Consider the following 15,190-nt stretch of genomic DNA (forward strand, 5'->3'; position numbering starts at 1 on the left):
GCAACAGCTGCAGAGGCAACTGAGGCCCAGGCTGCTTGACAGGATTACTTGGAAGATAGAAGCCATAAGCATTTTCTCTAGCACAATGCTGTAAATCATTTAGGCTCACAATCTCCTCTGACCTAATGCCAATATAGGATGACTGCTCTTATTAACACACTCATAACCTGAGGCCTGTGCAAAGCAGGGTTTACAGGCCCTCTCATGCATTTGAATAGGTTTACAACTACTCAAGTCCGACACACATTCGAGGCAAATGATATTAGGTGAGAGCGTATAACTCTAAGCAAATAAATAAAAAAAATATATATGAGGTGATATGTGGTGGAATTAAATAAATCTATTATAAAACTACAACTCCCAGCATTCAACGCGGGTAGCGCGGCGTCGCCATGTTGGATTGACATTCCCACATGAATCCGTGTAGGAAAGCGGCAGAAGGGGGGCTGCACGCTTGCCCCGCCCTTGTTTGCGCTGAATGGCTGAGAGGACCGGCAGCGGCGCTCCTGGTTGGTGGGGGACGTCTGCCCGTCACGGCCGTCTCCATAGACAGGGGGAGAGTGAGAGGTGAGTCGGTTGGTGTTTTGTGTGTATGAGGAGGGGGGAGACCCTCATGTGTTGGTGTTATATACATGTATATGTCCCCGTGGGGGGGATGGAGGTGCACGCAGGCCCGCCCGGGTGTTCCGGGGACTCGGAGTGTGCGGGGGGCCTGGGCTGCAGCTGCTGCTGGGGGTTTGGATGTGTGTGTGTGTGTGGGGCCTGGCTTTGAGTGTGACTAGGGGCGAGCTGTGAGGGGCCCGGGACAAAGCACTGGCACACAGGAGGGACCCCGGCCTGCACAGGGGGAGGGGCCGGGGAAACATGTAGGGTCAGGGGAAGTAAAATGCACCTACACATCTGCCCCTGTGCTGCCTCATCCTACAGCATCTGCCCCCATGTGCTGCCTCATCCTACAGCATCTGCCCCCATGTGCTGCCTCATCCTACAGCATCTGCCCCCATGTGCTGCCTCATCCTACAGCATCTGCCCCCATGTGCTGCCTCATCCTACAGCATCTGCACCCATGTGCTGCCTCATCCAAAGCATCTGCCCCTGTGACTCATCATACAGCATCTGCACCCATGTGCTGCCTCATCCAAAGCATCTGCCCCTGTGACTCATCATACAGCATCTGCCCCCCTGTGCTGCCTCATCCTACAGCACCTGCCCCCCTGTGCTGCCTCATCCTACAGCATCTGCCCCCCTGTGCTGCCTCTTCCTACAGCATCTGCCCATGTGCTGCTTCTTCCTACAGCATCTGCCCATGTGCTGCTTCTTCCTACAGCATCTGCCCTGTGCTGCTTCATCCTACAGCATCTGCCCCCTGTGCTGCTTCATCCTACAGCATCTGCCCCCTGTGCTGCTTCATCCTACAGCATCTGCCCCCTGTGCTGCTTCATCCTACAGCATCTGCCCCCTGTGTTGCTTCATCCTACAGCATCTGCCCCTGTGCTGCTTCATCCTACAGCATCTGCCCCTGTGCTGCTTCATCCTACAGCATCTGCCCCTGTGCCGCTTCATCCTGCAGCATCTGCCCCTGTGCTGCCTCTTCCTACAGCATCTGCCCCTGTGCTGCCTCTTCCTACAGCATCTGCCCCTGTGCTGCCTCTTCCTACAACATCTGCCCCTGTGCTGCCTCTTCCTACAGCATCCGCCCCTGTGCTGCCTCTTCCTACAGCATCCGCCCCTGTGCTGCCTCTTCCTACAGAATCTGCCCTTGTGCTGCCTCTTCCTACAGCATCTGCCCCTGTGCTGCCTCTTCCTACAGCATCTGCCCCTGTGCTGCCTCTTCCTACAGCATCTGCCCCTGTGCTGCCTCTTCCTACAGCATCTGCCCCTGTGCTGCCTCTTCCTACAGCATCTGCCCCTGTGCTGCCTCTTCCTACAGCATCTGCCCCTGTGCTGCCTCTTCCTACAGCATCTGCCCCTGTGCTGCCTCTTCCTACAGCATCTGCCCCTGTGCTGCCTCTTCCTACAGCATCTGCCCCTGTGCTGCCTCTTCCTACAGCATCTGCCCCTGTGCTGCCTCTTCCTACAGCATCTGCCCCTGTGCTGCCTCTTCCTACAGCATCTGCCCCTGTGCTGCCTCTTCCTACAGCATCTGCCCCTGTGCTGCCGCTTCCTACAGTATTTGCCCCTGTGCTGCTTCATCATACAGCATCTGCCCCATGTGCTGCTTCTTTCTACAGCATCTGCCCCATGTGCTGCTTCATTCTACAGCATCTGCCCCATGTGCTGCTTCATCCTACAGCATCTGCCCCCTCTGGTGCTTCATCCTTTAGCATCTGCCCCATCTGCTGCTTCATCCTATAGCGTCTACACCTCTGCTCTTTCATCCTGTAGCATCTGACCTCTGCTGCTTCATTCCTTGACACCTACACACCTGCCATTGCACCTGTCTGTACACTATTTAACGGCATACATCCTGCCATCCTACTATACTATGCTATTGCACCTGCCCATAGATATCTATTTATTTATAAGATGGCTTACCAGGAATTAATACATTGAGAGTTACCTCTCGTTTTCAGGTATTTCCTGGACATCTGCTCCTCTGCAGTTTCATGCCATAGCATATGACCCCTTCAATCTATAACATCTATCTGTATTTCTGACATCCAATTGCATTTGCACCTCTATTATTTCTTGCCATCATACCTGCCCCATTGCTATTTAATGTCATCAATTTCTCCACCCTTTGCTTCTGTCCCTTATCCGAGAACACCTGCTCTTTTGGCAACCCATCCGAGTGCATTTTCTGACCCACTATGTCTTTACCGTTACAGTATATCTTCCCAATGAATCTACCCATTGCATATATTATGGCGTTGTCGCGGCCCTTCTTCAATCTCTTTTCACTGTATCTGTCCATGGTATCCCTCTCAATGTATCTATTCTCTCATTTCAACCCAATGTATCTTCCTCCTGATTATCTCCTCTCCCGGTATCTGCTCACTTTAGTGACCTTCCCATGCATTGGCCTATATCCTTCCAATGCATCTATTTACCCATGGTACCTCATCCTTAGTGCAGTTGCTCATCTATCATCTCACCTTAATTGACCTCCGATTGCTCTTGCAATGTATTTATATCTTTATTTGTATAGTGCTATCCATGTACATAGTGCGTTAAAGCAGTAATACATGTGAAATAATAATAGGAATACATGCTTAATACATGAAAGTAGGCATTACGAAAAGGAGTCCCTGCCCCAAAGAGCTTACAATAAAAGTTTTGCATTGTGGAATTGGTATTCCCTTCCAAAACTATGGATCACAAACCAGTGTCTAAACCCAAGGGTGTGCAAAGGGTGGGGCTAGGGGCTCGAGATGTTCTTAGGGGGGGGAGGTGGGAGTGGGACACCTTACCTTGGTGTCGGGCAGCCTGGCGTCAAATGACTCTGTGGGGTCGCGTTGCCAAGGCATCGTGACGTCACAAGACCCCACTGCGTCATTTGACGCCGGAGCGCGAGCAGGGGGAAAAGTTTGCACTCCTCTGGTCTCTCTGTTCACAATCCCTCATTTAAACCATTCTTCTGTCTCTTCTGTAGTTTATCTCAATCCGGCCCCATTCAAATATACTGTGAATCTGCTTCCCCGTGTGAGTGAAGATTTAGGCCACGCTTATAGTCCTGTCGACGGCACGGCATGACGTCATCTGTCGCCGTTGTAGCAGCGATTTTTTGCTTATAGTGTTAGAGACGGGGCGTGGCCGTGATCGGTTCACCCTCATTGGCAGAACTGCTCATGTGCCCGCTGACGTCACGCTGCGGTCGCTGAAAAAATCAATTTTCATTGACTTCCATTGAGCGCGAGCAAGCCGTTGCTCCGTCGCGCCGTCACGTCGCTCCTACTATCGTCATACGCGATGGATTCAATACACTTGTTTTAACGCCGCGTCACCGGGACTATAAGCGCGGCCTAAGACTCTTCCTTGACTTGGAGAAGCTGCTTCCCAGCATATCTATCGGAATGTGTTTTTGGAAGTGACTGACACTCATTCTCTGTACCTGCCCAATATTTAATGGCCATCTCTATATTTATAGCTCAACCCCCTTATAAAGCTGTGCTTGGGGTCCAAAGAATCACATCGCGTTATAAAGTGTTTGACACCAATAATCGTGTTGTAAAGTGTTCATAAATACAAAAATTGGGAACCACGCTTGCATCTCGTTATAAGCGGATTCGCGTTGTAATGGATCGCGTTATAATGGGGTTGAGCTGTATGTATATTTTCCTTATGATAACTCTGAAATCTTCATTTCATTTATATTGTTTACCTTTCCCCCAAAGTCCCTTGTCTTATGTTTGCCCATCACATACCTTTCCCTTAATCTCGTGCATGAATGTTCCAGAGAAATGTGGTCTTCCTCTTGTTGATCTTTTCAGGGCTTGAATGCTGATATACTAATGTACTGAAAAGAACAGTTAGGAAATATTATATTGGTTCATTAAATGTTTTCAATATCTGAAACAAACGTAACTTTTCTCAAGTGGACCCAAAAGACTGCTGGCAGCTTCAGATGCTGCTTAGACCAATATATGCTCTTCCTTGTATGCAAATGTACAGCTGCAATTAACACTATACAGGCAGTCCTCGGTTATCCGACACAATGCGTTACTCAAAATGGCGTTGGATAGCGAAACGTTGTAAAGCGAAACACGTTTTCCCATAGGAACACTGTTTAAATGAAAGGTTACGTTCCTGAAGGCATTTTTAATGCTAAAATACACAAAATATTTGATGCAGACAATAAGATATGCAGCACACACATAAATGATATAGTGCATATACTGTATTATATATATATAATATAACATAATATATAATATAATATAAAAATATAGTATAATATTATATAATATAATAATATATATATATTATATACACAAACAACTTTGCAAAGCGTCGTAAGAGCGTCGGATAAGCCGTTTTGGCGTTGTAAAAATGAACATAGGTATGCATTGCATAGCGTTGGATAAGCCATTCGTTGTAAAACGAGGACTGCCTGTACAGTAATATGTTTTTATTATTATGGAGCGAGAGATACAATCATGGCAGCAACACTGTTTATATGTGGTCCACGGAAAATGCATGTTCATGGTGTCTTTTTCTGTTCATCTTAAATGCTTTTAATTAAAAGTGCATTGTTTGAAAGTATATATGCTTATTACATATATAATTATTATTATTTATTTTTTATCTTAAAATGTTCTGGGTGGGGAGGGGACCAGCAGAGCTTGGTTGTGGTGCTTTTAAACCTGTTTGGGACACCACAACTTATACTGGTTTGTAGTTTCTTAAATAAACAAAAACAGCAAATATGATTTTGAGGGTCACCAATAGAAATCCTTAACCTCCCTCATCTCGTTTTCGGCCAATAACCCCCTCAGACTTCAGTGGGAATTTCCGGCCAAAAACAGCCTGACGAAGGGTTGCTTCACACGTTATAGACTTTACCCCTAAGGTCGCGCTTATTGTGACGGCGACGCGACCGATGACGTCCGCCGTCGCCACCCGCGAAAGTTATAATTTAACTTTCAGCGACGTCGCTAGCGACAGGGTCATTGATTGGTTCAGAGACAGTCACATGTGGCGACAGTCTCTGAAAAATCAAATTTACCCGGCTTCCACATTTTTGATTGCTCCGTCGCCCGTTGCGCTTACTATAAGCGCTCGCGACGGAGTCAATTGTTTTGTTTTGGAGCGCCGTCGCGGGCACACTAAGTGCAGCCTGAGTGAACTTGGTTTTCAGAGATCCTGTATTAAAGAATACTAATCATTTACATTTTTGCAATTTTTTTTTTTTTTTTTTAACTTTTCACTGGAGCAGTGAAACCTTTTTAGGTTTATCCTTAAACCTTTATCCTGTCACCTGATGGGTACTGGAGATGCTTTACTGTGTTGCTATGCCTTGCTGTCATCCTTTTCAGCTCTTAAGGTTCAAAACACACCACAAAACACATGTATAGTATCAGCCAGCGGAGCTACCCATCTCACGAACATGGCACCTTGCAGACGCACTTACCAGAACACCTTCCAATTGTATTTGTAAGTTCTGTCTGAATATCACTTAGATTGTAAGCTCTTCGGGGCAGGGACTCCTTTTCCTATTGTTTTATGCCTGAAGCGCTTATTCCCATTGTGTTATATTATGTCACGTATTGCAAAGGGGTATGTACCTGGATGGCTCTATATAAATAAAGATATGCATAATAGGAATACGCACTTTAGACATAAAAGTAAATAATAGGAAAAGGGTTCTCTGTCCCGAAGAGCTTACAGTACATCTAATTAGTAAGTAGGGAGAACTTACAGAGCAAGTAGGAGAGTGGTCTGGTAAGTGCTTATGCAAGGGGTCATTGTAAATATATGATGTATAATACTAGTCAAGGGAGTTACCCAAATGATTTATTAAAGAGATGTGTTTTAAGATGGGCCTTAAAGCTGGAGAGAATAGGTGCCAGTCAGATATTGAGGGCAAGGGCATTCCAGTGGTACAGTAGGGTCCCGCTTCTCAGCGATCCGCCAATACGGCGGTATCGAGAAGGGGGCCGCCATTTCTGCGCATGCGGGGATGGCCGAGGTCGCGCAGGCGCAGAACGGGGGAGCGGCAGAATTCACGCATGCGCAGAAGGGGGGACTGCAAGTCTGCGCATGCGCAGAAGGATTGGAGACACCGAAAATTGCCGGTTGCGCTTTTTGGCGATTTTTTGCTTTGCGGCAGCACCATGGAACGGAACGCACGTATGAGCGGGGGCCCTCCTGCATATAGGTGATTTTGGTGAATGCTGTTTCAGTGGAGTAAGCAGTGCAGAAGCCAGATTGTAGAGGCAGTAGGAGAGAAAAGGAGGTAAGAAAATGGAGCAAGAACAAAGTGTTGTATGAGTTTAGAGGTAAAAGGCAGGAGGGAGACTGGTAAATTGCTGGTGATCTCACGTGCTAGTAAACTTTGCTCTGTCTCTTCCTCTGTCCTCAGGCAGAATCGAAGTTAAGTGGAAATATTCTTGTGGTTTTTTGGTTTCTAAGAATCCTACTTTTATTATTTACTTAAATCTAGATAGGGCATATGTTACGTTGTCTAAGGCCATGATTATACCAAAAAATGCGCCAAAACAAATAGTATGCATCCCCGCAAAGCGCTTATACGTACCGCGACTGTCGCGCCGCTTGCTACTGCAATGCGGGCGACAGTTGAAGCGTTTTCCAAATTAGTTTTCTGGTTGCGACGGCCGCGTCACATGACGCAGCCGTCCAATCAAAGAACAGATTTCAGCCTTGTCACCCCTGCAGTCACGCGCGCTGAAGAATGTGCTTGTCCACATGTCGATCTGCGACGTCGCAAATGTGACATCACAGATGCGCGCGCGCATTGCAGTGCGCTGGTATAATCGAGCCCTAAACCTGTGTACTTGCTTAACAACCCCTTGTTTTTCCTCTTGGAACAGTATTTGTTTCACAGCTATTACTGATGTGCCAGAACTGCCTTGGGTTTCAGATTTTGATTTGTTGTGGTTTTGTATATTTATAGACGCACTAGGGGAACCTGTTGCTTCTTTGATTGTGATACAGGATGAAAGACTGGATCTTATTGATGCCTCCCTGTCATTCAATTGAACTGGGTAGTTATTCATACTGTGATGTATTTACTGTTTCATGTATGCTACAATCTCCAATACCCTCCTAACAATAATGATAATTTATTTTTATCTTGCACAACTTATATACAATTCTGCACATAGTCGATTTTAAAGGTTTGCCCATCTTTTATTCACATATCATTTTTCTTTAAAACAAAATATTTATACTGTGTAAAAGCATATAATTATAATAATGTTACAGAAAGTATTCAGGTTTGGATAAATAGTCACTTTTTTCAGTGCCTCTGAAACATGCCTTTTCCCAGGACAGCTTTAACACATCGGCAGGTCTGTGCACGTATGGTAAAAGTGCATTACCATTTGTTGGGTTAAATAAAGGTGGTTGATTAAGCCTTTTTCTCTGTTGGCAAGCAGACGATGTTTAAGGTAACTGACCTTACTTAAACCGTTATTACAAAGGACGGGTTTAGGAGGATTTAACATGTTAATGGCAGTGGTGTTCTAATGCAGTGGGGCGCTACTCCCAGGGGGGGGGGGGGGGGCGCGGGGTTTACAGAGGTCCCACGCGCTTCCCGAAGGCACTTAAATTAAGTGCCGGGGGAGCTGCAGGGCCTCTATAAACCTAACTTACCTTGGCTCCTGCGGCTTCTCACAAGCGTCGCCATGGCAACGTGGCGTCAAATGACGCCGCGAGGTCATGTGACGTCACGTTGCTATGGCAATGTGACGTCATGATGCCGGCGCCGGTGAGGGAACGCCGGCAGGGGGGCGCAGGGAAAAAAGTTTGCGCCCCCCTGTTCTAATTTACTATGTATCCATTTAGTGGTCATAATACGTAGACCATTTCAGCAGATTTGAAAGCAGCAATCCCCCCCAGAAGCCTACATGAGTTTGTCATTTAATGTAGTAGTAGTATGTCTTTATTTATATAGCGCCATAAATATACATAGCGCTTCACAGTAGTAATACATGTTGTAATCATATAAATAACAGATAATATAAATAACAGGTCATGGGAATAAGTGCTTCAGACATAAGAGTAACATTAAGGAAGAGGAGTCCCTGCTCCGAGGAGCTTACAATCTTATTGGTAGGTAGGAGAACGTATAGAGACAGTAGGAGCGAATTCTAGTAAGTGCGTCTGCAGGGGGCCAAGCTTTATGTATCATGTGTCCAGGATTATCCACAGTGCTATTCATATGCTTCTTTAAGCAAATGTGTCTTAAGGTGGGTCTTAAAGGTGGATAGAGAGGGTGCTAGTCGGGTATTGAGGGGAAGGGCATTCCAGAGGTGCGGGGCAGTCAGTGAGAAAGGTTTAAGGCGGGAGAGGGCTTTAGATACAAAGGGGGTAGAAAGAAGACATCCTTGAGAAGACCGCAAGAGTCGGGATGGTGCATAGCGAGAAATTAGGGCTGAGATGTAAGGAGGGGCAGAGGAGTGTAAAGCTTTAAAAGTGAGGAGGAGAATTGAGTGTGAGATGCGGGATTTGATCAGAAGCCAGGAGAGGGATTTCAGGAGGGGAGACGCGGAGACAGATTTATGAAAGAGTAGAGTGATTCTGGCAGCAGCGTTTAGGATAGATTGTAGGGGAGACAGGTGAGAGGCAGGGAGGCCGGACAGCAGGAGGTTGCTGTTAATGTTATTATCTTGCCCCCTGAGCACGTCCTACTCTCAAAAAATAAAAACATTGTTGGGGTTAAAAATAATAATTCATTTTTACGGTTACCATTGTAGCCTTTACTCTGCACTGTGTTGGGGAGAGCTTCATTTTAACCTCCCGGACACTTATTATTTCAAATGCTTATATCTCCTGAACGGAACATCAGATTTTTAAAATAAAAACAGTGTTGGAATTGGCGAGAAGAGATCGCTTGGAGCAAGTAAAACAAAATTGAAAAATATATATTAGAGCCAACTGCTGCTTTAACGAAAATAAAAACGTAAAGGTGCAGTTCCACTAGCTTGGACCAAGTGCATTCTTTTGCAAACCCAGTTGCTCATTTATTTATTTTTGTTGCCAGTTAAAATTTACACCGTTATAGATTTTTAAAAAGAAAATGGTTGATAATTCTGCATTAATGTCTGCAACATTATTTTTCTCTGGTTATGTGCAATTATCGAAAACAAGAGCTGGATGTGTGTTGCTTTCCCATTCAGGGTTGGATTTTGAGTTCTAACTTTTAAACCCTATTAACGACAACTTCAACCATGAACCGATGTTAAAGAAAACTAGAGGAGGCAATAGATGATGGTTTGTGTTAATTGCTTTGCAGTTTATAGAAATAAAACTTCCTTTAAAGGGGTAATCCCTCCTATTACAAAAGGGAACTAATCCATTAACATGTTTAAAGGGCGATTGAAGCCTTTTTATATCCAAATCTGATACATAAGTATTTTTTTTAAAGTTAAGCTTGGGAGGGGTTTGATTTCCTCAGGCTATTCACTTTTGTGTGATCGGCAAGCGTTTGTACAGCCAGCGCCCGTCCCCCTGAACATTTCCCTTATCTTTATTGGCTCTCTGATGGAAGTATAGAAAACACTTCATTGACCAATGCCTTTTCCCATTCAGATGCCCCTAAGAAATTAAATTCCAGCGTTGAACTGTGTTCAGTTCAACTCCAGGACCCCCTGCTTCCCAAAATACTTACCTCAATAGGGGGTGCTGGTAGCAGCTCCTGGTTGTTTGTGTGTGGGGAAGATAATGGTGTCTTAAATAGAATAGGCTTCCAATAGGGATCCGTGACGTCATCCCTTGCGTCTTCCTATTGGCCCGCGTGACCAGGACCTTTAAACCTCCGGAAATGCTACTAGCACCCACTATGGAGAGAAGTATCTTGGGGAGCAGAGGTTCCCTGAGCTGAAATGAACGCGGTTCAGCTCCGGAGACCCATTGCTGCCCTTCCCACCTATTACCCCCCTCCCCCCCCATGTTGTTCTCATTTAAAACTGAAAAAGGAAAATAATAGTCCTAAACTGAGCATCTGTAGATTACTTCTACTCAATGTGACTTAATAAATACTACCAGTATCACCATCACCGTCAGTAGTGTGGAAATACTGCTCAAGACACAGTAACACTGCATATTACTTTAATGTTTTTGATACGTAGATTTTGCCCTATTTCTGTTCCAGGGCTAGGAGGGATTTTGAGTATCCCCGGGAGCAATTAAATGGTTAGATCAGTATGTAGTCATTCTAGATTAATGGTGTAATTGAGGAGAACTCTCCTGCAAACTGGAGCTGGAGAGGGAGAACTGTAGTCAATTCCCAGTCCCACATTTTCCCCCTGAGTACCGTTTAGTTTTGTGACTAAGCTGCAATGTACCAAGATTGACATTCTTGATGGGTGGATTGTCCCTGCACATCTCAGCTTGTTGTTTAGCTACACACAGACATATCTACACGCAAACAAATCCAATAATATATTATTTTAGGCCAATTTATCCATTGAGCTGCCAGTAATCATCTGTAGCTGACGTGTGAGGTCATGACCTTCAGGATTTAGGCCTGAGCAGGAGGGGGACGTAAGGTGAAAGGAATTCCTTTATGACAGAGATTTCTGGAGCGTTATTTGCATTTCCTGAAAATCAGCAAAATGACAGATATGCTAATTCACATAGTTTGAGTGTAGCCACGGCAAACGTGACATAAGCACTTAGTTTATTTTTAAATGTGCCTTCACTTTTTATAGTTACTGTCTGCAACTATACGACTGTATGACGTGACAATGTGGTGAATGAAAAAGATTTGAGGTCCTGTGGAAGACATACTTATGGGTATTCACTTTTAGCAGTTTTTGATACGATTTTTGAAATTTTTTTCCCTAAAATTATTTAAATTTCTGAAACTTACCAATGAGCTAAAAAATAATGAATCTCCATGGCTATGGAATAGGAAACTTGGTGTATTAGTTAATGACATTTTATTTAGTGTTATGTGTATGTAAGCATTATAAATAAAGTTCTGTGTCTAGAGATTCGCAGTATAAATGTAGTAAATTAGATTACATATCTGTGTTGCGTAAGGCTGCGCTTATAGTGCCGGCGACAGCGACGCGACGTCACGCTGTGGTTGCTAGAAAAATCAAATTGACTTGACTTCCTGCGATCGTGACCAAGCTGTCGCTCCGTCGCGTCGTTTCTAATTTAAGTACTTAGTCACAATTAACTTTACTATACAAGGCAGCTTCCCTGCCAATACCATTACCAGATATATCAGGAGTGCTCAACTCCAGTCCTTAAAAACCCCCAACAGGTCAGGTTTTCAGGATATCCCAGCTTCAGCACAGGTGGCTCAATCAGGGGCTCAGGATTGGAGTTGAGCACTCCTGATATATCTGGTAATGGTATTGGCAGGGAAGCTGCCTTGTATAGTAAAGTTAATTGTGACTAAGTAAATAGAAGTATTATCAATGTCAAATGCACTTACACTATGTTATGTTATATGTAACATTCTGTATCCCATAGATTGTAAGCTTATAATTAACTGGTATGTAAAACTATTTTTATAACCCAGCCCACGTATGCTTAGTTTTAACATCTCGCACACCATTTCCATAATCAGGCCAATTATGAAATGGGATGTGAGATTTTATTATGAACCAGATAAGGTGCCAATTACCACAACTCGACTCCCTTTGCCTTTTGGGTTCATTCCCAAATGTTATTTAGAAAAGGATTATAGTTGCACATTCTCTTAGTGTGTGCCAAATGTGTCTAGTTATTGTATATAACCTTATTCCGTGTCAGACTGGGGCGTCTATGGCCCACCGAGGAATCTAATTGTAGGGCCCGCTAAAGCGGTCTGCCCCTTGTTACCCCTGTTCTCATACCCCCTTTCACGTTAACACGAACGGTATAAGAGAAAGTGTGTGTGTGGTGGTTGGGATGTCTGCCATTACTGTGGCTACATGCTGAGGCACGCAGACAGGCGGGAGGCCAAACCCGGTTTAACACGTTGTGTGGGGGCCTGGTGAACCACATTAAGGGAGGTGGGGCCTACATTGAGATGTCCTGGTGGGACCTAGATACCCCAATCCACCATTCCGTAATCCCTGAAATGTTTGCACTGGCAAAATATAGGCTCCAGTATTGGTACCAGGCCTAATGTGTCAATAGTGCATCCTCCTCATTTGAAGGGCATTTTATAACATTGAATGGGCATTTTGACATATAGCTCCCTAATTCAAAATACAGTGAAATGTTGTTTCCTGGGCTAAAATATTCTTCAGCATGGGGAAATTGGCTACACAGAACAGTAAATAGGGTCTCTAGATGCCTGTGCATGTGTAAGGTTTGAGCTGAAAGAATTATAATTGTAATGCACATATGTTTACAAGAATGCAGGGTGTGTTACCCCTTTGTGCACATTTAACAGGCTGTGTGAAGATGTTTAGTGCTTTGTATTGGAAATGTTTAACTTGCTGAGGCCAGCATTCACAAACCTCCAGTACAAAGTATTACAGCTGCCATTGACTTGAATGGCAGTCCGCACGGGAATGGGATGCCTGGTGAATCTCCACCTAAGGCTGCATCCATAGAAGGACAGTCAGCACTGAGCCGCGCGGACGCTCCGCGATGAGCCCCGTCATCCTCAATGAAGATGTCTTGAGAGGGGGTTTCCGCGAGCGTCCGCAGGCGTGCTGAGGCACAGGGATTTTCATCCGACGGGAGAAAATGTTTTCAGACCGCGCTGAGGACGTCACATGGCTGCCAACATCAAATCAGGGTGAAGCAGTGTGACGTCGTCGGCGCGTTGACCCCGTGATGTCATGGCTACATCTCCCGATTGCGCACGCAGGCTCGCCTGCTAGTCCATGAAATCGCTCCTGATTGAGCAGGTGAGCCTCAGCATCAGCGCGGGGGAGCGTGGGCTGCCCTACTATGGACAAAGCCTAAGTGCTGAAAAGGCACAACATGTTTCCATATCTGTATCTATTGAGCCAAAATTGGTAACATTTTTCCAAGCATTTTCTGGTTCACTTTTGCGGCCTATATTACATGTTATGGTTTAGAACGTGTTACATTTTCATGCTTTTACTATTTTTTTCTTCGATCTGATTGGCTGGGGGTTTGCAGGATTTTGTATAGCGACTTTAGTGCAGTCCTAATCTGTTCACTAAACAATACACACAATCCTTTTCCGCATAACCATGTCATTTGTTTCTTTTAAAGAAATGTAATCATCCTTCCAGCACATTTTCACCTATTTGAAAATGAAGAGTGTTTCTTAGCGGAGATGCCAGAAAGGAAAGTGCACTTTCCTTTTTTCTTCCTTCCTTAGGCTGCGTCCATAGAAGGACAAGCAGCGCTGAGCCGTGCGGATGCTCAGCGCTGAGCCCCTGCATCATCAATGAGGATGCCTTGAGAGGGGGCTCACGCGAGCGTCCACAGGCGTGCGGAGGCTTTGGAGTTTTCAGCCGAGCGCCAAGCTGTTTTTCAGCGCGCTGTCGGCTGAAAACATCCAATCAGCCTTAAGCAGCGTCAACGTCACGGCGCCGTGACGTTGACGTCAGTGCGTCGCGGGCGATTGGCCCAGCGATGTCACTGCCCCGTCTCCAACCACCTCCCCCCGGCTCCCTTCGCGCACGCTGGCTCGCCTGCAAGTCCGTGGAATCTCGCTGACTTAAGCAGGCGAGCCTCAGCGTTAGCGCGCCTCCGCTCTCCCCACCCCTCTATGGCCCGGGCCTTAGCTTCCACGTGGCAGTAGAGCAGGTTCTGCTCACAGGAGGGAGATGCCAATGAAGGGGAAAAGAAGGGACCCCCCCTAACTTTTATCTTGATAGGCTAACTGAAAAAAAAAGTATTAAAACTACACTACAGGTGTCAGATATTCCTTTTTTTTTGTTTTAATTTATTTAATTTATTTGTATTGTAAAGTTAATCACCCAGATTAGTCCTATTTCTACTGTTGGTTTATTTTGATCTTCAGAGAGACTGCACGGTTAATACATGTTTCTTAGTATTTCACCCCCTGTTGGCACTGGTTATAAACTCTTCGGATTACCTTTCACTGGTTATGATAGGGTGATGTACAATCTAGGTTCCTACGACTTGGTGCCCCAGCCATTGCCAAACCAATTGCGTCCATAGTCAACTCTATCCTGTCTGCAGGCCATATCCCTAAGACCTGGAAAACTGCCAGAGTTGTCCCAATCTTCAAAAGTGGGGACAAAAACACTGTCTCAAACTACAGGCCAATCTCACTTCTCCCAATTCTATCCAAAGTTATGGAAAAATGTGCCCACTCCCAATTAAGCGATTTCTACACCAAGACAAATTTCCCTAGCCAATTCCAGTCTGGGTTTCGTCCCAAACACTCCACCGTAACTACCCTGCTAAAAGTTTGCAATGAAATCCAGTGTGGAATGGAACGGGGACAACTCACTGGTGCAGTATTCCTAGATTTTGCAAAGGCTTTTGACACAGTTGATCATGCTATCCTGCTTAACAAACTCCAGAGCTCTGGAATAGGGAAACATGCTTTAAACTGGTTTCAGTCCTACCTATCAGGAAGATCCCAACATGTGTCCATCTCAGGCTCTAACTC

The 15,190-nt window shown here is 45.3% G+C and overlaps 1 protein-coding gene across 2 annotated transcripts in view; it reads left to right on the forward strand.

Annotated features, from left to right (window-relative positions):
- The first annotated feature begins 394 nt into the window (after positions 1-394).
- The window catches only part of ERI3 (ERI1 exoribonuclease family member 3), a 193,567-nt gene continuing 178,771 nt past the window's right edge, over positions 395-15,190 (forward strand). Inside the window, exon 1 of one of the 2 annotated variants that reach the window (XM_075616200.1) lies at positions 395-567. In XM_075616200.1, the coding sequence (XP_075472315.1) occupies positions 414-567 (154 nt within the window). In that variant the 5' untranslated portion in view covers positions 395-413. The remainder of the gene's footprint in view (positions 568-15,190) is intronic. The other variant, XM_075616201.1, reaches the window with a different exon arrangement.

This window comes from Ascaphus truei, chromosome 10, assembly GCF_040206685.1.
Source record: "Ascaphus truei isolate aAscTru1 chromosome 10, aAscTru1.hap1, whole genome shotgun sequence".
Taxonomy (NCBI): domain Eukaryota; kingdom Metazoa; phylum Chordata; class Amphibia; order Anura; family Ascaphidae; genus Ascaphus; species Ascaphus truei.